Source organism: Bombus bifarius, unplaced genomic scaffold (assembly GCF_011952205.1).
Source record: "Bombus bifarius isolate JDL3187 unplaced genomic scaffold, Bbif_JDL3187 scf7180000007992, whole genome shotgun sequence".
In the NCBI taxonomy this organism is placed as follows: Eukaryota; Metazoa; Arthropoda; class Insecta; order Hymenoptera; family Apidae; genus Bombus; species Bombus bifarius.
This window is the reverse complement of record NW_022884373.1, coordinates 3,048,513-3,072,353: the sequence shown is the minus strand read 5'-3', so window position 1 is coordinate 3,072,353 and position 23,841 is coordinate 3,048,513. Positions and strand designations below refer to the sequence as shown.

Below are 23,841 nucleotides of genomic sequence, written 5' to 3'. Positions count from 1 at the left end.
AACTGAAGAAACGCAAACGAACTTCGACGGGCTTGGATTATTGTTATATTTTTTGAGAAACTTTGTTTCCTAACTACTACCAAAGAAAACCAAAGAAACAATTCGTCGAATTTTAATTATTTTTTCTATTTCAGCTCTTACTACAATTTGAACTTTGCACTCCAACAGATTTGCATATTTCTTTTCTTCTCAAATTTAAGCTGAAACAAAATTTATACGGAGATAGAGGTTTTAAAATGATTCTGAAGTTGCAGATTGTTTGATGATGAGAAATGGAAAGATTTGAATTAGTTACGGTAAATAATCTATTTACATGCAGCAATTACAATGGCAAAAAAATTAACGACTTGTTAAAAGTCCAGGCGGAGTATAATTAAAAGTTGACGAAGCTCGATGTCTTATAAAAAGAGTCTAATGAATTCTTAACGAGTAATTAAAATTTTAAATCATCCGGCAAAGTTGCTCGAAGCAATTCTTGATAGGCTGAAAAAGAATTTTACTGCTACTTATCGAGAATTGTATCAATCGTCCGAGTATCCATCTACATACATATATATTTGTTTCGTTCAAAAGTCCAACGTTCACTGTATATTGCGATTCGTTGATCATTTTCAAAGAAGTCCTTGGGAGTGCAAAGATCAAGTGTCGCGTATCTTTGCTTGATGATAATATTATTCAAGAAAATCTTCCTTGGCGCATGTAGTATACTAATACCGCTTTTTTCTTTCTTTTTCTTTCGTATTTAATTCAAGAGTAGTTGCGAAGTAAGATGAACAAGAATTGAGATAGAATTTTAGCGGCTACACTTTACTATATAATATTTTTTAGATTTGACTATCTTATCTAATTTTCATGCTGGTCTGTCACCGAAATGCCAGGCAACTCTGACAATGAGTCACGTTTAATATTACGTGGCATATTTATTTCGATATCCTGCAACAGAAATATTTTTAACGCATCCGTCGTGATTATTAAACAACGCTTGAAACGTAATATTTGCTTCTTTAGTTCTCCTCGATGCGCGTTTTGCTACTTTGTTTCGCAAAGACATTCCAGAATCAATGGTCGATGTGACGTATCCCAGTAGAATTATCGATAATATATTCCAGCCTAAGAACGAGTTACGAAAAAGAAAAAAAAAAGGGAAATTCTCACGCATAGTTCGCACGTTGTATATGTTTGTATACTATGTTAATCTCCGATAATAGTGAGTGTTGTAACACATGTATATCTGTGGAAAAAAAACATGTAAGAGGAGATCAATAAATCAAAAATGACAAATTACATTTCATTGGTGCCGAAACATTAATTAATCATTTCATCTTCGTTATATTTATTTTCTCTCATTATCTCCCTGAATGCTCTGATATCCAATATTACGTGACTATAACATTGATAGAACATGTTCTGTTTCATGATTACATTTTTATAGATCAAGCATTGGTATGGACGATTACGATACAATCCCAGAGCTGTAGATACAAGAAGTTTAAACGAAGAGTAAAAGTACGAGGTAAAAGCATATCCTCTTCCTAACATTTTTCCGCTTACTTACTAAGTAATCAATAACTAACGCATCTTTTATATAAAATATAATAATCTAAGAATACTTAAAGAAACTTTGCGCACGTCTACACTTACGATATGAACAAAATGTACATTAATGACGTAGGTGAGAGTCTTTAACGTGGTCCTCCATTTTCTCAGTAGTTAAAAAAAACATATTATAATTTTACAATATATATAAAAACGCAATATCCCGCTAGTATACATATGTACGCAGCTACGAACTAATTCTACACTAGATCAATTTAGAATGAACTAACCCTGTAAAGCTTGCGAAGAAAGATGCCTTTTTCACTATTTAAACGATACGAGGTGGTTTATTTTCCAATTTAATGTCTTTTTCCACATTAATTTTAACCTTTATGTCGAAATCAAGATTTGTATCTTAATTGAAGCAGACAAATGAATGCGAGGGCAAAAATCCACACAGTGACCACTAAAAATCCTGAGTATACCTCCGGTTCGTCGAGGTCAGTCCCTTTTTGCATAATTTCCCTTAGTGACTTTCCCGGTACCGTTATAGGCATCGTTAAACTAAGCCATTGAAGAAATTTCGGCATACCCTCGATTGGCCAGATCAATCCTTGAAAATGTCAAAATATTCTTAATAAGTATGTATTCTATATATTTTTTCATATTATACACATTAGACGTACACCAATTTTTCTTTGATCTTTCTGACAGATTCCAAACATTTTGCGCTCGTAGTAGTAAATGATACTAAAATAAATAAACTTATGTTTAATGACTCACCACAAAGAAGAAGCAATGGATAAAAAGTTCCCGTTGACGCATAATTGGCCAAACTATGAGAAGTACATGACACTGATATCAAGAGACCTACAAATGATTTTTTCTCATCAAGATATTTTGTCATAGAAATTGTAATTCAAGTGATATTATATCATAATTCTGAATAATTAACTGAATTTATATCATAATTCAAGAATGACAAACATGTAACATAACCGTCGTGAATATTCATTTGCTAATTTTAATTAAGTCGGAAGCTTACCGTATACCATTCCACAAATTCCTTCTAGCATAATCATCGCGGTGACACCGATCTTTGATCCTTCGCAATACATATCATACTGCTCGAAACCAATATATAACGCAAGTGTTACTTGAAATACAATGATTATAGCTTGCGTTATCAAGTGAGTAATCAGAATCTCTGCGGTGGTAACACCTATTTTACATGAATATTTATGGATCAATAACAATGTAATTAATTATTTTACAATTGTGCAATAATTTTATGCAACTTATATGATAGTTTAGTATTATAGACAATGTATTATTTGTCGTACATACAGTGAGCTTGTCAAGATGTGATTTATTTCACATTTAGTGATTTCATTAAATGCTCAGTAATAGAGCGAACGTAAAATAAAAAAAAGAATAAAGATGAAGAATGACATAGTCAAATTCGTTTCCTTCATAGTACAAATTTTCTACGTTCAGAATTCATTTTCATATAAATAAAATGAACACGTTAATCAAAGGAAACAAAAACTAAATATTTGAATTTACCTTGAACTAAGATCCTGTCCCATATGCCAGAATGACGATCGACTATGATTGCACTCGAAGAAATAGATGTTGCCAAAATGAATAACATTCTAGAGAAATAAAATTTATACATAAAGATGAAACGATCTTATAATTCGTAGGAAAATTGTAATTTACAACAGAAAAAATATTACGTTAGCAAAAATACTGGTATGACATATTGTCCAAACTCCATTTCCATCTTACCATAAATCGGATCTTCAAACTATAACATTAAAAAATCAGTATCATTCTGGATCATTTTCACTAATATTGATTTGTTTTTTAACATATACACACCTTTATTGGAATATTTGCGTACTTTTTACTAATTCCACATTCCTGAACAATTTTCTCTAACTCTTTCATCAACATTTTATATAAGTATTGTTTTACGAATAAAATAATTTCTCTATCTGCAACATTGAAGGAAACGTGGATAGATGATCGTTCTATATACATTGGGAAACAATTAATTTTACGGCAGTTATATTCTTGTCACATACCTGGAATATGTAACTCGACGTCGATTATAGAAGCCGAAATAACATCGTCAGATATAGTAAGCATATTTTCTAACTTCTGTTCCATTCCAAGTGAAAAATTTCTCTGAAAATACATTATTCCAACGGCGTCATGATTATGCTTCAGTTTCTCCTTCGCTTTTTCGTAATTATCATAAAATTTCTGAAAAAAATACGATTAACAATTACTCTTATTCTATCAATTATTATGTTATTATTATTATATTTATTAATCTCTTAAAATATTAATTATTATTCTCTTAAATTAATCTCTTAAAATAGTCCTTTTCTTAAAGAATATATTTTTCACTCACCGTCTCTAGAATATCATCATCCATGTTGGCTATGAACCTACAACTGAGATCGGTGAACTTGCACGTTTGCTCTTCGTTGTAGTATGTAATATTGCCTAAATATTTCTGACTATTACAGGCACCAGTCTCTTCGTTCACTACGTATATCTTGAGATTTTTTGGGTCTGGACCAACCGTGTAAAAGAACAGCATCATTTCCAACACTGGTAAGACGATTGAGAATAAGAACCCCCTAAGGACAAACAAAGAAATCGTCAACTAAATTTCTCGTTCCTAATCTTCGTTAATAATCAAATATCTTATAACATTTACCCAGGATGACGCAAAAACTGAAGCGCATTCTTATAAAGCAAAGCCCTAATTCTCGTCTTCCAGTTACTTTGATGCATCCTCTGCTGAAACATGATTTTTTTGTTGTTTCATCTTAACAAATAAAATATTTCTTACATTCAGAAAAAGAGAAATACTTTGTTCTATGATTTATCAATATAGTTAAATTTTTCTGGTGAAAATACGTGATTAGAAGATCATCAAACACCGCAGCACCGAAACACTATGTAAAGTTTGGAAGGACTTGTATTTTTTGATCTATATAGATCTATATAACTGAATAAGCTTCAAGCGTTGTATCACCTTCGTCTTCCCGTTGCTGACATCGTGCGAATTATAAATCGGATTAATCTCCCCTGGAGGATCAGGGATCAGATTACTTCCTTGTGAATCCTCAGCTTGTTGTTGACTCAAGGTTAAGAAGGCTTCCTCCAGGGAGTCGGTTTGAAATCGCTCCAATAATTCATTCGGTGATGATTCAGCCAACAGCTGGCCATTTCTGAGCAATCCAATCTAAAGAGTATAATAGTGACATTAACATACGATGAAACTTATCTTTTTATAGCAACTCGCTTTACCTTTCTTGCTAGAACAATGTCATCAAGGCAGCTATTATAAAGTACAATTATACAGGCTGTTACTATTACGAACGCCAACGAATAGAATAAGATTACGAAAATATATAAAAAGAAAATAAATAAGGTGTCGATAAATAATTGTCAGATATTTATCGCTCGGATATTGGAACTTAGCTGAAATGAAAATTATTGAAAAATATCTGATCAGCATATGCATTGATTCAACTAAAGTAACAAAGATTTGGAAGTTTACGTAAGTGAATTTGTATTGTAAAATACGTATTTGCTAAGGCTAATATTTATACGAATGATCTTTAACTTGTCTTGTTAATATATGCTAGTTTTGTCGCGTAAAGTAAGATATTCTAATATGTAATCATTGATTTAATAAGATAATTTATGCTTAATTAGTTTATCTCATAGCTTTTCATCATGATTGAAGGATACGAATGTTCATTTTATCATTCAATTGTGTAATTTACCTTATCAGATTGTTTTGCTTCCTCGATATAATGCGTAGTGATAATCACTGTGACACCTTCTTCTTTTGTGATCTGCGTCAAGTGGTTCCAAATACTGTGCAAAAAGTCTTTGTTTATGTTATTGTCCTTACGTTAAGTTTAAAAAAGGTGGAAGGAAATGAAAGTATACTTGCTTGTCCCTTAAAACTGGATCTAAACCGACAGTGGGTTCATCGAGGATCAGCAGTTCAGGCCTCTGAAGCAGAGCTGCTGCGAAGGATACTCTTCTTTGCTGGCCACCGCTCATGTTCTTCACCAAACGGTCCCTGGGTGGCAGTTGGAGTAAATCCTTTAATTCTACGTATCTTTCTTCTGAAAATAATTTTCTCGATTTCGCTAACATAACTTGATATATGCATGCATGATGATCTATTCGCTTGTTGATTAAAATATCTAACAGTTTAAATTAAATCCTATACGATTCAATAGTGTACGACTCTTTTGCATTCGTAAGGGAAAAATATAAGAATATAGTTGTAAGTTCTTAAATTTACCAATTTCAAATTTTTCCATGCCACTGATTGTTCCAAAAAAGACAAGCGCGTCAATCACAGAAAATTCGTCGACCAGCGAAACATCTTGCGGCATGTAACCGATACGAGGCCCTGGTATTCCAGAATCTTTGGTTCCCGGCTGGCCACCGAGTACCCAAATATCCCCATAATCCAATTTTCGGACGCCAACCACGCAAGAGAGTAAAGTGGTTTTTCCGCATCCACTAGCTCCCAGTAAGCTATATCTGTGTAAAGTAATGTACGTATATGAGCGAATTGGAAAAATTTGAAAAGATGTTATAATAACATAAATTCTATCTAACGTTTTACTCACATACAGCCTTTGGGGACAGTAAGATTCACGCCATTCAAGATGTATACTCCACCACCATATGTTTTCTTCGCATTCTTGACGATGACTGCATTTTGCCCTGCCATTTTGCAAGGCACCGATTTCAACTAAAAATTGCAACCTATAACATTAATTATAAGTACAGATATATTCACGAATACATATCAAGAGGAATATTTGAGAAATAATGTATATGTATATCTGTATACAAACAATGCAAATTTGGTAATTATTTACAAGTGATTATGAACAACTGTTCATAAAAAATGTTATTAAACTGTACAAATCAACAGTAAATTAATAACTAGTAACACTTATTACCTTTTTATACATAGTATGTCAAATTACTTAATAAATTAATATAGTATATTAAATTACTAATATGTCTATTAAAATGACTTGAAATCTTCGAGACACATAATTTATGTGAGATGTATCGAATATGTACCTCGTTTATCTTTTTGCTTTTTATTACTTTAGATATTTATGTTTACAGTGAAAGGAATTATCATAATTCTCCTATCAATTCCAGAAATTCGAAAGAATAAATTGTTATATTTAGACACAGTGATTGAAATTTTAACATAATTTATTAATTTTATCCGTCTCCCATTCTTAATTCTAATAACTCTCGTTAAATTTTTCATATGCACCTTCGTGAAATACCTTCAAGAACTGTCCAATATGAGAGGCATAGGGCAAGATTGATTAAAAAATACGTAGATATAGGGCGAATATAGAAAATAATTTAAATACATAATTTGAAGCAGTCTAAAATAATTGTGAAACAGATAAATGCAAAACGAGAATTATTTCGTTATTTAAAGAAACGTATATAACTGTATTACAAAAATAATTTCCATCATTCAATAATCTTTTCTATTAGTTCTCCATAACAAATTATATTTTATTAAACTACTAAATACACATTGCAGTGTAAAGAATGAATAATCAATCGTTTTACACATAATTTACAAAAGCTAAAATAATTAACATATTGAATTTAAAATGATGTTATTAATATGCAAAAGTACCATTACACAGGAATAACTTAATACCAAGGCTGTTTATTTTAATGAAATGTATATCATGTTTTATCGATAAATTGTTATATTAAAGTGTTTTAAACAAAGAATATTGAACACAAATATTATATAGCGCAAATTACATATTAAATAATACTATATATTACTCAATATTACATTGAGTTTGATATCAACAAAACTATCGGCTGTGAATTATCTATCTCGGCAAAGAAACGAGAATAAATAATGAACGTGTATTTTATAATGCAGAATAGATGTGAATCAGAGTGCGCTGTTTAATGCGCTATAAACCAGACATAATCTCATCTAAAAGAAAACAATTTTTTCGCGTATGTTCCACCACGTTCCGCGCACTTTAGAGTTCTTATACGATCTCAAGAAATAGAATTAAGAAATGTGCGCGTCATATTTCAATAGAAACGTAAAACGTCATTGAAAATCAGATTCCGAAAATTAAGAGTATCTATAACAAGACAGAAGGAAGAAGAAAGTTCAAAAAATGATCCGTTCGTTTGACATCCACATGAAAGTTTTATTTTTCAGCTCTTACAAATCACCTAATTCTAGAAACGAAGAAAAAGTGTGTATTTCTTTTTTCATCCTACAAGTACGGCTGCTCCTAGGCAACATATCCAACTGACAGTCTTAAGTAATACAACATTCCGTGGGTCTACATTCGCACTGTCGAAACGTTTCATTAAACGGCAGTAGGTATGGCAACTCTTTCACGTGTTCAACAAACTTGGTTCGTTTTAATATTATTTATCTTTCGCCGCTGTAAAAGGGCTCCGTGAATCTAGGACTAACGATCACGTAATACCGAATAGATTGCTCTTAAGAAAGAATTCCACCAAGGCCATCGAGGCTTATTCTGCCACTCGCATCAGACATCGTTTCTTCTTATGGTAAATTGTCTTTTTTTTTTTTTTTTGCGTAATTCTATATGGTCTCTTCTACTTTCTCGATCCGTGAAATTTCAATTGGACTCATTGCAAGAAAATTGCGCAACGTTTACACACTTCAATGGTTTTTAACTCTTCCGATCGGGGGTCTTACGAAATACCAATTAGCCAAATTCTTCACGCTACGATTAACGTTGCCTCTGAACCTTATAATTAATGACGTGTTAAACCAGTGTAATTGGAACTCTATGTTCTTTATTTTTGTAAATTTCTCGATTTTATTGTCAAAACGATTCTTCGACGAACTGATTCGATTTCTTCAGAAATAGAATAATTGACCTCGCTAGATTTGGTCTGTTTTCTTTCGTTCTCAGTGTGCGGATTATTGAAAAAAATTGTTTAACGATAGATGTATAGAAATTAATCTATTAATGCCACGTTTTCTCAGGACATCATAACAACGTTTGTCTATTGGAATCTTAATTTTCCAGAGTTCTTTTCTTAAAGCTACGTTGATCTTCTTTTCATCTATGAGTATAATATCAAGCGAAGATTTCTCAGCTATCAACTCAGCTATCAAACTGCTCATTATTTATCAATTTTATCCAAGTGACTAATAAACTGGTTTTCTGACTTACAGCTTCCGTCTAAAGACATTCACCCTATCGAATGATATAGAATAGCAGGTCGATATGTTTAAAGTCAAGTTACAACAAGTTTCACACGAACCGTTGCTCTCATCATTATGAATTCTGATCGGTTCGCTCCCACACATTAAATATCAATCACTTGGCCCCATCTATTTATCATTCAACACATCTATCTTCGATATACGTTATCGTGATCGTGTGATACGAATTCGTAACGGTCGCTCCTCTGACTGTAATTACACGATATTGTATCAGAAATTGAGGGAATATTTAAATATAGTCTGCTTCGAATATCCATTGGAAAATTCATCACATATTTAAAATTAGATATTATTCCTTTTATCGTACGATGGTTTATCGTGTAAATAGTATTAGTATTCGACACCTATCAGCACTTTCAATTTTAGATTCTGTTGAAGAACACCTAATCCAGGTTATATCATATTATGGATTTTCTATATAAGATGAAGAGAAAATTTGTTATTTGTTATTAATGAAAGTTAGAATTTTAAAAAGTGGGTCATTCTTCTAACAGAAGATATCAAAAATATAGAAAAGCGTAGTTAGCTACGCTCTAGCGATTTCAGTAACTTGATTGGACAACTAAACGAGGTAATTGAAAATCAAAGTGTGAAAAATGTTTAGCATGTAACAATGAAAGATTCGATGACATACCACGAGATCAGAATCATTCGTAAAGTATCAAATTTTCAGTGATCCCATAGCTAATATCCTCCATTAACTCGATTATACAAACTTGATTTATATAAATAAAGATATACAATCTTATTAAGAAAATAAGATTATAACTGCGGAAAGAGATGGTTCCATTACAAATTACTTCCAAACAGATTTCCGCATCATTTTTTACGTAGCGACACATGTCAAAATATTTCAAAAGTCATCGGGTTATCGACATCCACAGTTTTCACAAGTTCTAAGAGACGCGGATATACAGGGTGGTTGGTAACTGGTGGCACAAGCGGAAAGGGGGTGATTTTATGCGAAAAAAGAAGTCGAAAATATAGAATAAAAATTTTTCGTTCGAGGCTTTGTTTTCGAGAAAATCGACTTTGAATTTTCGCTCGGTACGCGTGCACTTTATCACATCTCGTTATAACGGATCTCACTGTAGATCGTTGTCTCGATGGAAAAATTTAAAAAAATTTGTATTCTATATTTTCGACTTCTTTTTTCACGTAGAATCACCCCCTTTCCGTTTGTACCGCCAATTACCAACCAGCCTGTATATTTTTTTTTTTATTTATTTATTAAAATTACAATCAATTCTCGCGTTGAGAAATTGTATATTTTTGTAACTGTAACTGTATATTTTTGAGCGTCGTATTCTAAGAGGGGAATGTTACAGTTTTGATTGGATTTAAATGAAACAAAAGATTTTGCTACGCCGTTGTTTCCTATAAATACGTCTTATGTCAATCCACTCAATTACGTCAATATCTCTAAAAATATAAATGATATATAAGAAATGTTTCAGAAGAACATTGAATGGCACTTGATATTATAATTTTTAAATGGATACATCCATCTTTTATTACAAATTCTCGTAGCTGATATTCAGACGACATTTTCAAAACATGTCTAATTCAAACATATCATCCGCTATCGTTATGTAAATTTTGGAATTTAAGAGCAATACATAATAGAGTCTGAAAGCGATTATTGGAAATCTGCTGATTATTTTGAAGACATCAAGGCAATGCCATACCAGTAGTAACGTTATAAAAAACCACATCGAATTTTAAAATTCATATTTCGATAACACGAATTTATAACGGTTTAAAAACGTCTTTACGTTTGTATTGCATAAATGATTTATCCTAAGAACATGTAATAAAAAATGAAGGCATCCATAAACATTTCATTGCAGATTTCAAGGCTACCGCAAAATCGAATGCAGAAACCACCTCGGTATCGTGCAACTTTTGCCCACGGTTCGAGACACACTGTATATATTCACATACTCGTATAAAATATATTTTATAAATTTGTAAATCTATATGCATTTCGTTTATAATCGTTACACAGTATATGCGTTTTAAGCATCTACGCGCTATTCCTGTAATTATCAGAAATATGAAAATACGTTTCATATGAAAATCGTGTGGGATCGTGAAGAACATATGATAATAACTTCATCTCGAGCTAGTGTTGGAACGACTTGTGAAGATCACATTTGAATTTTTAAATAAAAACCTACATTTTTTGTCGTATGTTTATTGCAACTGATATCTAGACCTTTTCAAAACGTTAACCTATACGTGTAACTTATATATACCGTTTTAGAGATAGTAGTTCTTAAGATCAGCGTTATCCAATGCACAGCACTAGAATGTTGCCCGGTCGAGCTTTATACACCACAGTGGCTTTAAAAGAAACCGATTTTTGCGTGTGTGTGTTTCGAGAAAATGTAACATTTAACTTTAGCCGGTTAGAATGACGTTAATGAAATTTTTGCGCACTTGGCGATAAGACAAATATCCGTAGCCTGGAGGTAATACAAATTCAACTTTCTTTTCAATAACAAATGATGTAATGAACATTCGTTAATTCCAATTTCCAGCGTGAGGTTAATTAAGTATAAATTAATTATAAAATTCTTTCCTTTGCTCCAGTTACGAGATTGCAATAATACATGAATACCGATGACACTGTGCAATCTTATGGCATCTAATAAACAGAATCGAGTCGACGTTGTTCAAGCCAATCGTTTTCATCAATAAAAATAACACGGTTTATCATCGGATAGCCTTTTTAAGATATACATTGGGTAACGCTGACATCAGTGACACGTCAGCTTTAAAAAGTCATATCTCCAAAATTGTAAATTACATGTGTACATAATACATGTAAATAAATGTACATAAATGTACAATAAAATTACATTCGATAATTGAAAAATGATCTTCATAGATCACTGTTATCTCAAGATCGAACAATTATCATTGTGACGATCTCGTCCTTCTCGATGGCATACAACTTTTATCGAAGAAAACTTTTCTCTATTTTTGATAGTTAAAAAGATAATCGTGTCTAGACGTTTAAAACAGAAATATTATTACCTGATGAGATATTATCCTGTTGCCGAACTTGACATTTTGTTTCTCGATTTAAATCCTTTTTTTAAAAAACGTAAGCTTTTTAAATTAAATTTAGGGTTAGGTTTCGTCTTCACTCAGACGATTTCGATCCTTGTGACTCAAGACGATTATCTGAATAAATAAAATTTCTTTCCTGAATAAATGCATACAAATGTAACGACCAGATTTTGCATCCCGTTCGATTGAAAATAACACGGCGTTGCAACCCGTAGACACCATAGCATGAAATCTTCCTCTATGATGTTTTTTCTAATTTCACTTAGAATAAATGTACAGGTCGGTCTAGTTGCTAGAATCATCCTGTATTTTATAATTATAGAAATTAGTTTTAGTGACTGGTCTCGAGGAATGCAGAATTCTTATCGCTAAATATATAAACCGGTATAATGTAATGTAGAAACCAGATACACCAGCAGCCTGAAACTGCGTCGATGCCCGAGAGAAATAGAATTTATCGAAGAGAGCAAAATTTTCCTTCATCATATATTCCGTAACTGTTTAAGTTGTTTAAAGTCTATAAAACGTAGAATCATTGATATTAAAAACTAGAAAATTCTCAGCGCGATGCAAACCTTTATGCGTATCATTAGATTTTCCTCGCGTAACATTAATCGATTAATCTTATCAATATCTCGAGCGTGACCGTTCTGCGGAAGTAATCTCGATTTCTAAGTACGAAAGGAATAATCGCCTTCCTACTTCCTCGATGCATGTTCGTAAAAGAAGAGCATAATACGGTTGCAATTTCTTCGGTGGCGAATCGATTTAGGAAAGATTTAGGAAACTTGCACGTTGGACGAACCGTTCATTCGATGATAACGCGAAACGTTTACACCTCTGTATACTTTCTCACATCTCTGTTTAATTCCTTTCTCAAGCGGCGATCTAACGCGTGCTTCGTAAACACTTTCACCGTGTTTGACCGCGAAATATTTTAATTAATTTCAAAGTCTTATCTCGATGAACACCGGATGAGGATATAATCATTTCTCGATAACGAGTATCATACATAAAGTGAAACGGAGATATTTTTTAATAGAATATATTGCTATAATAAAGTGAGTAAAGAAATCGTACTCAGATTTCAAACGAAGTTATCTTCACGGTGAGACAAACTAACAAGAATAGGCGGATCCAAATCATCGATCATCGTATGGTTTATTGCACTCTTCACGTCAAGCTGTACTAAAAATGTGGAAACTAAATAGGTCCGGAACTGAAGGAAAATGTGATACACAGCGGAATAAATTACCGCCACTTTTCGAACAGCACCTGTTGATTTATACCGGTAACGCAATAATAAGTGAGAGGCCGCTTGGCACGCGATCGATCTTTTGAGTTACTGTTTGTATTTCATATGAAATAGAAAAATATTATAAAATTTGTATAAGATTAGAATCGCATAGATTCTTTAGTATGGACCGAAATTCTATGCATAAAAATATTAATAAAAGAAGCTACCGATAATCGACTGAGGAGCTAGGTCTATTTCTTGCAACAAAAGAAGAAGACTATCAATGAGTTTCGTATAGGAATTTTCGCGATTCCAAGAATTGGATCGCAACTCGAGGTATCGAGAAAAGCCGAATTGTCCGAAATTATTCGATCTTAAAAGCTCAAATCCACCGAAAGTCCAACTTCCGTTAAACACTGTCACTAAAATTATCACCTTCTCGTTTCTTCGCGATACTAAACACATCCACTATGAAAGAACGAACCATTGAAATTCCTCTCTTCTATACTGAATATCCTCTTAATTTAGATTCCTCCCTCTCCCTAATTATTTTAATTTTCCCCAACGACTCGTGATATCGATGAAAATCGAATCTTTAAAAATTGTTTCGTTCTTCTATTCACATTCGAACCGCTCCGAACTTTCAAGAGTAGGGAGTGCATCAGGAATGCATCGGGAATGCATCGGAAAGTACGAACACGATTAACGAGAAGCACTGGAGAATTGTCCTAAGGTTATACCTTTCCCCACGGCCATGCTTTGCAAGCGTAACTGGCTGACACGTGATAAAACTGCGTCTAAGAGTACATAGAAGGTTTCTTTATAACGGTAGATCATCCGTATATACGTGCAATACGTATCTGAATAGGTCGGATGTTCGTGTGCGTGAAACTGGTCTTGGGATCGGATTATGCGAAGATGGGCTATTGCTCGTGAACTTCGAAGGAATAGTCATTGTCCTTTATATTTGCTCAAAGATAATATTATATGTATCGTGCTCGATTGCTTTCTAAATTTGCTATGCTATATTGTGTTACGTCTTACTAATATTGGACTAATTGAATTCTTGTACGCTATACAGGGTGATCCACGCAACTGTTTCACGTTATAACTCCGTTACCAGTGCAGTTACGGAAATGTGTCAAAAGAGATGATTAAGGTGAATAGTTCAAGGAGTACCACATCCGTAGGAGTATGTTTCTTTCTTTAGAAATGCAGCGAACGCATATGCAATCAGCAATCGCATTACTTTCTTAAACGGAAACGCATACTACGAGAAGGAGCATTGAGTAAATAAAAAAGTAATAACATACAGAATGAAAATTAATTAATAAGATTTAAACGAAGTAAGAACTGATTGGTTACCGAGATATTTTAACTAGAATTTTGTAAAATTTATCGCATATAAGACAAAGGAAACTCTAATGGGTTTGTCATAGAGTGACGAGAGGAATCTATCAATGTAAAGCAAAGTATGCATTTCCATTAAAAAAAAAATAGTGCAATTGTTGATTGCATATGTACCATTACACTTTCAAAAGAAAAAGAAATCATCCTACGAATATAACAGTTACTCTTTGAACCATTCATCTTTCTCTTTTGATATTTTTTTGTAACTGCATTGGTAACAGAGAATAAGACGAAAAAGTAGTATATATACTACGAATAATTTTGAAAAGACTTATTTATATCTTATAATATTGCTATTTATATAACAAAATATTTATTTCTACTTTATGTGCAATTTGAGTCTTTATATATGCGAGAAATTGTTCATCGCTGTTTTATGTATAAAATATTTATGCTGCATAAGAATTACATTTATATCTGTGTCATAAATTCGTCAAAAATAATATTTTTGTCTGATTGATCTTTTAAAATTGATTTTCTCGAAGACGCTAAACATAGGCAGAGACATAATATCTGCGGTGCGATTTATTTAAAAATTCAATCATAGCAAATATTTATAGTATTTGTGCATATCATGCTGTGCATATTTTGCATTAATCACTGCGCAAACAGTTTAATAACTTCAAGATGTTAATTTACATTCCGCATTCGTATAAAACGCGTGCATATCTTAAACATTTGTTAATTCCACATTCGATAATTATTAATATTAATTATTCTTATGGATATTTAGAACGAATCCAAGAATTCCAATAACAATCTTAAACAACTTTTTTAGCCTTCTATACGTAGTCAGGATAAAAGTGTCACGCTTACATCAACAGTCAGCATGTAATAACACGTGCGTCTGTGCACAAATAATATATAATCGAATCAATGCAACGTACCCGTCAGCAACAGTAAATACGCAATTTTATTTTATCTAATAAATTGAATGTTTAATACTATATCATTCATATTTATTTTTTTATATGCAACAGTGTTTTATACATATTTAATCTGTTGTCAAAATTCCTATGTAAAAATTAATACAATAAAAAAATATATATATTTGTATTTATAAATATAAATATATATAATAGAAAAAATTAGTAAAAATCAGTAAATACAAATTTCAAACTTTTTCCATACACGTTCCGAGGTCTTTACTATTAGATCGAATGAAGCAGATGACGAAGAGCTAACTAGGGCAAAAATACATTCATATATAAAGATATTTATGAATGTATATAGAAAATTGTCAAAAAAATATATTAACAAAAGACAATGACATCTCCAATATTAATATTCAGAAATTTTATGTAACCACGACGAAGGATGGTAATTTGTTCATTTTTCATATGTAATTCGATAGCAATCTTGACAGACAGCAAAAATGAAATAGTATTAATTTGAGTAATTACGGCAGTATATGGTTTGCGGATAATTATTACATTCCTTTGTCATAAGCGAACATCATAAAACGAATATGAGCTTTGAACTATTTTTGAAAACAATCTAAAGATCCTATTTAGAGAGCAAAGAGAATAAATCGGTCAAGATCAATCAATTAAAATGACGTTATTTGTTCACTTTGTATAATATGTTACTATGTTGTAATATGTTATACACTTAATACAATTCAAATAACAGATTCGAGTTGTATAATAATGAAAATTATTATGTAAAACTGATTTAATAATCTACTAGTGATATAATTTGCAACAAATTGCAAAAAAATTCAGATTGCGAAAACATAAAAGGTAAATTCGTTGCTCTTAATATCTTTGATATAAGTTACGCTTCAACTGTTCGTCAAAAAATGCGATGATTTAATAAGAAAAACATCACTAATTTAATTCAGTTTTATTTCATCCAAAAATTCAATCTAGGAATTTGCGCAGAGCTGTGATGATAAAGCCAGAACGAGTTCATACAAACTGTGATCATATCGTACAATTTACCGTATAATCGCAGTGTGATTGTCCTCGTTCGTTGCTAACTTAGAACCTGGTTCTCGAGTGAACGTAATTCTTAGTGACAATTGGAGCGCGTATAAGTTTCCACAGGGTGTTCGTCAAATCGATACATTCGTCACCGATTGACCTTTCGATTTTTCAGAAACGAGACACGCGCTCAAGACTTTCCCGTTGCGAAGAAAATGTTATAGAATACGAGTTTTCGCTGATACACGATTTCATAAATTACATTTTATGAATTATATCTGTAACTAAAAAAATGGAATCAGGTTTGTTTCAAGCAGAGAACGCTATAACTTATGGTTAGTAGGTATTTTGTAAATTTTTGTATATTTCTAATCCATCGATAAAGTTAAACGTGACAATGAACACAGTTGCAAAAATATACCTGTTTGATAAGATATTGCTGTATTTTCATTCAACGTTATTTTAGAAAAAACATTTAATGAACGTGTATTCATTATTTCCTGGAAAATTATTACATTTACTAATTTATAGTTGGTCATTTATAATCCTAGAACGTGTGAACACTCAACACCGATTAAAATTAATCAATCAATTATATCATAATAAAATAAAAATGTCCCATTAACCGGTATCATTTTTTTAGTTAATTTAAATTGGATTATTTTAGTTAACAAGAGGTACTGCAAACCTTGAAACATAGCAATTTATTACGATGTTGTGAATTTATTACGATGTTGTGAATTTATTCAAACGAATTCCGATATCAATTCTTTGAAGACTTTTTGTATTTGACCATTGAAACCATTAACGTATAACGTATAAGAATTCATTTAAATCAGATTCATTGGTAATAACAAAATTGCAAAACTATAACTGACAATAAAGAAGATAAATGATCGTGACTAATGATGATCTTGGCAAAGCACAACAGAGATTACGTAAAATGATCTCTCATATGGTAATAACTATAGTATAAATAACAATGGTGAGACGCGATTAGATCACAAATATTTTGCATCTTTTATTTATATTTGTATATTTTAAGGTATAAGTAAAAAGTTTTTTAGTACAGAATTAGTTCTATGTTCTGTTTATTTTCTGCACTGATTTTGTAAAATACACTTTTATATAATATCTGTCTACATTGACGAGGAATTATAGAGAAAGTGAATAACTTCACTTTTTTATTTTGGATGCGAGATTTTGTTGGAACGTCATGATCTTTTGCTATAAGGTGAGTTTGTTCTGAATAACGTAAACAATTTCTTAAATCCAGCCTGCTTTGTCTCAATCTTGTTTTCTTCTAATTTTCACTCGTACGATACACATGATGTATGAAAAAGTATGTTCTACCGAAAAATAAATTTGAGAAAACTTGGCATAAAACATACATAAAACATATTTATATTTTGCAGGAATTTGAAGAATACATACATTAGTATACATATACATATATGAATACTAAATACTCCAAGAAATACCATATGCCCTTATGATATCGACATTTATGTTAATTAAATCTAAGTTCACTTGTTGCGAAAAGAAGACATTTAAAATAGCAATGTCAGCTTAGATCAATCTTAACCGACACGTGGAGTCTGTTTTTATTTATACAAACTGAAGTGATGAAACAAAATCCTTTACTAAATGGACATTTGATAAAAATTTGCATACACCACAAACTTATTTACCACAAACAGTATCTATGTATATTCGCCTAAATGAATCTGTTCTACATCTGACAACGATATAACACGACATTCGACGATCAGCTCTGATCCTTCGCATCTTTCCGTGAGTCTGAACTATAATTATAGGGAACTTTTTTAATTCAGATTACAAAAAAGTGCGTGTAAGCTGGATAATTAGTAACCGACATCAGTCGATGGTTTCATTTTCAGACTGAAATGGTACGATGCGACACGGCGTAGTCATAGAATCCATGTGGCCAACAGGCAACGAAAATAGGCGAATGTAGAAAGTAAATTCACGACGGAGAAATTCGCGTCGAAAGGATGGATCGGGCAGCATCACTGACTACCAACGACTGATCACTTTTCGAGCATGTTCAGTTCAATTTTTCCGTAAAATGTGAACGATCGGATGATAATACAACACGTGTCGCACATTGTTCATTATGTATGTACATAAATACCTAGTTAGGTAACTATCTCGTATCGGAGTGTGTAGATTGAAATTTTTTAACGTTTGTCGTTAGAATGAGTTAAATCTGCGCGCAGAAATGATTAATTCCTTTCCTTTCCTGGATTCATCCATCTGCTATATCTATGTTCATTATATCATCGCAGTTTGCATATTAATTTATTGTTTACGATATTACGTGAAAGATATCATTACGATAGCTATGATTAGGAAAATCACGATTAGGATATTTTAAAGAAATAATCGATAAATTAATAATAAGGGGAAAGTTAATTTTGGCATTTGGGATGTCAAAAACGGGAGAGAAAAAATTCCAATACATAGCATTTTCTTTCATAAAAAGAGAGAAAACGTGAGAAATAAACGATTCCTGTTGTGAGATTTTTCAGCTTGAGGTTGAAACCAGTGATGTGATAACTTTCGATTCGAGCGGCTCAAATGAAGCGATTCCGAATAGAGAAGAAGGAATACACGGTTTCGTACTCTCGCTTTCTTTTGTCGCCACGTTCGAAATAAGTAAAATAAACATTATACAATAGTTGAATAGCTCTGTTTCGAGCATGCAACGCAAATATTTCTTGGTTCGTCGAGATCTTTTGACCCTTTCAACGTGCTCTTATCGCTCTTGTATATAACATATTAATTAATTCATCAACGGCAATAAATTTTATAGCTACCAGTCACAAGTGGTTGTCCGCTGTCAATTAGGCAGTAGATCAAGTTCCCTCCTAATTTCTTTCGGCATGAAATTTCTCTGCAGAAATTGGTGTTTCATTAAATAGAAATTTGTAAATTTCCCTATCAAACGAATAAAATTAAAGTTTGGAAATTTATTTCCACAAAAAATATTCAATCGTTGCGCGGATGAAATTAACGTCACAAAACTTGTATTTTATTCGTTTGTTTACATCTTATAGAATTATATAAATCTGTTTACAGATTGTTGAAAATGTTTTGATACAGAAGAGCTTCCTTTACTCGACAAAATTGTTTGAACAAAGAAATTTTCGGATAACAATCGTTTCTCTGATATGAAATTTCATTCGTTCAGATTGATGGACAGATTCTTGAAATATTTACAGATCCCACATCTTTTTGGATACTAGTTTGCATAATGTTTGCAACTTAATGAACTTTATAGAGTTGTATTCTTTTGTACTTTGAACCATCAAAGTACATTTTCGAATTTCGTGAATACCTTGACACGAGAAGATGCCTCTCCATTACCACTTTCGTTTCCTGTTTCCATTCGTATGAAATTGTTTTTATTATCGTTTTTATCGCAATGAAACCATTCAATTACATCAGTACGTTTTCTTATCTACATGCTTTAGACAATTTTTAATAACATATTTCTGTGTTTTTATGTCTGCGATTGTAATTTTTTCAGTTTCCTGTATCTTTTGCTAATTCTGCACTTACGCCGCTTTCGAGTTTTTTTTTTTTTTTAATTAGATATAATATATTATAAATAAATAAATAATAAAATTCACTCGATTAAAGAAAGCAAAGAACACTTTGTATATCGTAAGAAATAGGAAATTCAGGTAATAAAACGTTCGGACATTGTGGTATTTCGATAACGGTACGATAATTGTATCAAAGTTTCTTCGGATAAGTGCTCTACTGTATTTTAAATATACTTCCTGTATCTACTAAATATACCATTGTATAAATACATATAATTATAAACATTCCGACCGAGCCATTCGTTAATTTTATTATGCAGCTCTATTCTTTTCCGTTGTACTGTACCATTTGGAATTTAATGCATCAACGCATAATGTTATTCTGCTTGTCCCTTCGAGTAAAAATTGTAATAACACAAAATTATTTTTTTCCTTGTTTGTTTCACAAATTACGACCCTACTTTGAAACCTGTCAAAACCACTGTTTTGCTATTAAATTCCATGCTACCGAGATTTATGATTTCCTATCTTAAATATCTATTATTCTTCTTCTGTTACGCAACATTTACTAGCGGGTCCTTAGGAGATTAAGACTTCCATCGCTGTCGAACCTTTACGTTGTGTTATGAAAGGAACAGCAAATCACAAAAATAAAGAAATCAGCAAATATTGTAAAGATGCCACTTTGTTATGTAATAGCATGTTAATACTCAAAATATACTAGCAACAATGTTTGACGCTTAAATTAGACGATAATTTTGCCAAAGTTTTCCAAATCTGTTTCGATGTGTATTTATAAGACAGACATTGCCCTATTCAAAAATTAATTTCAACTAAATTTAAGGATGATTGTCTTATTTTTTTCTTGGAAATATCGATTTTCATTGCATCTTTTCGTTAGAAAATAGTATGAAATTAATATGCAACTTTTTAGCTATACAAATTTTTTCAGTTTAATTTGCAGAGAAATACTATTTAAACGCGGTGTTCACCAAACAGGTTTTTGCAATTGCTTGGCACAATTAAAAAGAAAGTATAGGTCCGATCAATTTGAAATTTTAATTATATGTCAATAAATTAATTATATGTCACCAGCAGTTCAAACTATATTTTTTGATAATTTTTTCGAATAAAAAGTGCTAAAAAATCGATCTTTTATTTAAAAAAAAAAAAGAGGAAAGAATGCCCCTCTAATAAACTATACTTGCTACGAATAATTGGCTTCGGTTACTTTCGTTTCGCTACACAAAGTGCAGTGAATTTTTTTACAAAATTTGCCTTAATTTCGACAATTTTAAAGATACGACAATTAAATTGAAAGAACAAGTATAGGAAAAAGGATTTGACGAAAAAAAGATTCGTAAAACAAATTTTCTTCGTCCTAGTGCGTCTAACGTGTGTCTTAAAAGAATTATCAATGGGAACAAGCAATCGCTAAAAGTATAGCCTTCTCTTCTAAAAACTATAGTCATTACGACTGCGAATTGATTATACAATTACCATGACCTATTATCATTCGACGGAGCTCGTTTCATACAATTTTCAAGTATTTTCTTCGCATAGATAAATACCAAGTTTAATTAAAATGAAATTAGGTGCATTTTTGATTATCTCAAATTTATTTTCAATCGAAAATTTAATTTTTCATTAGACACGATTCTATACCTTTTATTGAAAGATTTTAATTCTATGGTTTTGACACTACTACTTGAAAATATATTCTCGTGATTAATTAATTACAGAGAACTACATAACTACGAAAACTATGAAACATCATATGAAATTACTCCATTTTATCTAACTGGAAGCGAACATTTCAACCTTGTACAGTATCAATTTACCCATTTTCTTATTTCCATAAAGAAGTTACTATATACATAATCATTAAGAATTTGATAGATTCTTTAGATAGGAAACCGATTTCGATGGACTCAACCATTAATATCCATACAATATCGGAAAAACAAAAGGGACAGTTCCATAAAATAAAATCCTCTAATGTCAGCTGTTCGATAATATATAGTTTCGATTGACGCACAAATAGTAACAACAGTAATAATACATGTAATACACCTGATCACCGTCTAATTACCATTACAATCTCCACATAATTATTTCACTTTCTAACAACAATCGTATTTTCTCATGGCAATTAAGTATTATTTGGCCAAACATTATTGCAAAACTACAGCAGTCATTCCTCGCGTACGAAAAATGAGGAAAGATCATAATAAAAAAACAACAATATGTAATTGCATAATTTTCCCGTTATTCTTCCTCTGTTCGTGTTATCTACGAAAAGTGAATTCATTGACATTCCGTGGTAATAAGCCGAACTTCCGGTTCACTTACCTCACTGCGGATAGTCCTTCGATTCTTGAAAGTAAAAAGGTAAACACAATCGAATACTTTTTAAACGTCAATGTCCGTGCTGCGAATTGATCGATCCTTTCGATATTTCCGATAATCGCGACCCAAGGGAGTGCTCTAGTGATGTTCACACGAAAACGCGATCGTCGAATTACTTGAAATAATGTATCGCAAAAATAAATATAAATACGGTAAAATTCGCATGTGTATCTCTTTTTTTGCTGTGTTATCTATCGAATGTTTCTCGTTGTGTGTCCAACTTTCTCGAGTTTCTTCACTGAACACTTTTCTCTTTGGCTCCACGAATCTAACCTTTTCTCTCGAGTTACGGATAATGCCGGTAATTTTGCGCGCGAATCAAAACCGTGAAAAAATATATATATTTATGTACATAAATAAGCCAGAATATATCGACGGTTCCTAAGAGATATCGTTGGTGCAATTGTTCGTTATGAAGTGCCGATTGGAGATTGCTAATGACCGATTATTGAATACCTAATGGTCTCGCGGGTGTATGTGTCATGACAGTATTAACAGTGAGTTAAGACGCATTTCCGTGTAAGCCAAATCTTTGCCAACGTCCGATCGTCACACCGTCGACCACCTGACTGCCGCTGAAGACTGTTCCCTTTAGGAAATCAAGATCAAACCTAAGTTAACCTGGTGAAGGTGGGGATTTCATGAATCGGTAAGCGGTATACAGCCTATATGTATCTATTTCAGGTGTGAGTATATCCAAAGAGAAGGGGAAAGGTAGCTCTTTCTCTCCCAGGCTTTCGAGATGCTCGATGTGATTGCATCTGTGTCTAACTACTTCAATCACATCGTACGATAAACAATTACGATGCAATCACTTAAAATATTGGTTAATAAACAAATATTAGTATTAGACAGTATTAATCATTGTCCTGGTTTGCATTTATGCAAATTAATTACCTCTTGATAACCTTCGATCGTACTTTTGTTACAAATTTTAATTTGAATTCACCTTTAAACTTAAAATATACATAGAGAATGATTTATGAAATTCAACTCTGAAGCAACTTCTTGCTTTATATCAGAGAAGAAGTGGATAAAAATTAAGATATATGTATATAAATGAATGAATGAATAATGATTTTTCAGAAAATTGTTAGAAGATCACTGTATTTTCGAAAACATTACTATTCTCATTTGCTATTTCATTACGAAAATTAATGGAACACTTTACGTGGATCATGTTTATATATTTAAAGAAATCGTTTGAATTTATTTATTGATAACGTTTGTTGCTTAATTGAAACAGTCTTAACTTATTGTATTTTGAATCACTTGCCAATTTATTCAGATTCTGAAAAATTGGTAAGTATAGTCATTGACCAGGTACAGACACTGACA

The 23,841-nt window shown here is 32.0% G+C and overlaps 1 protein-coding gene across 2 annotated transcripts; it reads right to left on the bottom strand.

Annotated features, from left to right (window-relative positions):
• Positions 1 to 600: 600 nt before the first annotated feature.
• Positions 601 to 23,103, bottom strand: LOC117205572 (ABC transporter G family member 20-like). Of its 2 annotated transcripts, none has more exons than XM_033444119.1 (15): positions 22,447 to 23,101; positions 6,216 to 6,354; positions 5,882 to 6,126; positions 5,522 to 5,699; positions 5,349 to 5,442; positions 4,592 to 4,801; positions 4,271 to 4,350; positions 3,959 to 4,190; positions 3,627 to 3,807; positions 3,421 to 3,536; positions 3,276 to 3,346; positions 3,103 to 3,191; positions 2,582 to 2,758; positions 2,320 to 2,406; positions 601 to 2,149 (listed from the first exon to the last, which is right to left on the bottom strand). In XM_033444119.1, the coding sequence occupies exons 2-15, from the start codon at positions 6,317 to 6,319 to the stop codon at positions 1,938 to 1,940; spliced, it is 2,076 nt and encodes a 691-aa protein (XP_033300010.1). In that variant the 5' UTR covers positions 6,320 to 6,354; positions 22,447 to 23,101; the 3' UTR covers positions 601 to 1,937. The 2 variants fall into 2 exon arrangements, with proteins under 2 accessions (XP_033300010.1, XP_033300011.1); XM_033444120.1 differs by having other exon boundaries at positions 1,938 to 2,149; positions 5,522 to 5,696; positions 22,447 to 23,103.
• Between the last annotated feature and the right edge of the window lie 738 nt (positions 23,104 to 23,841).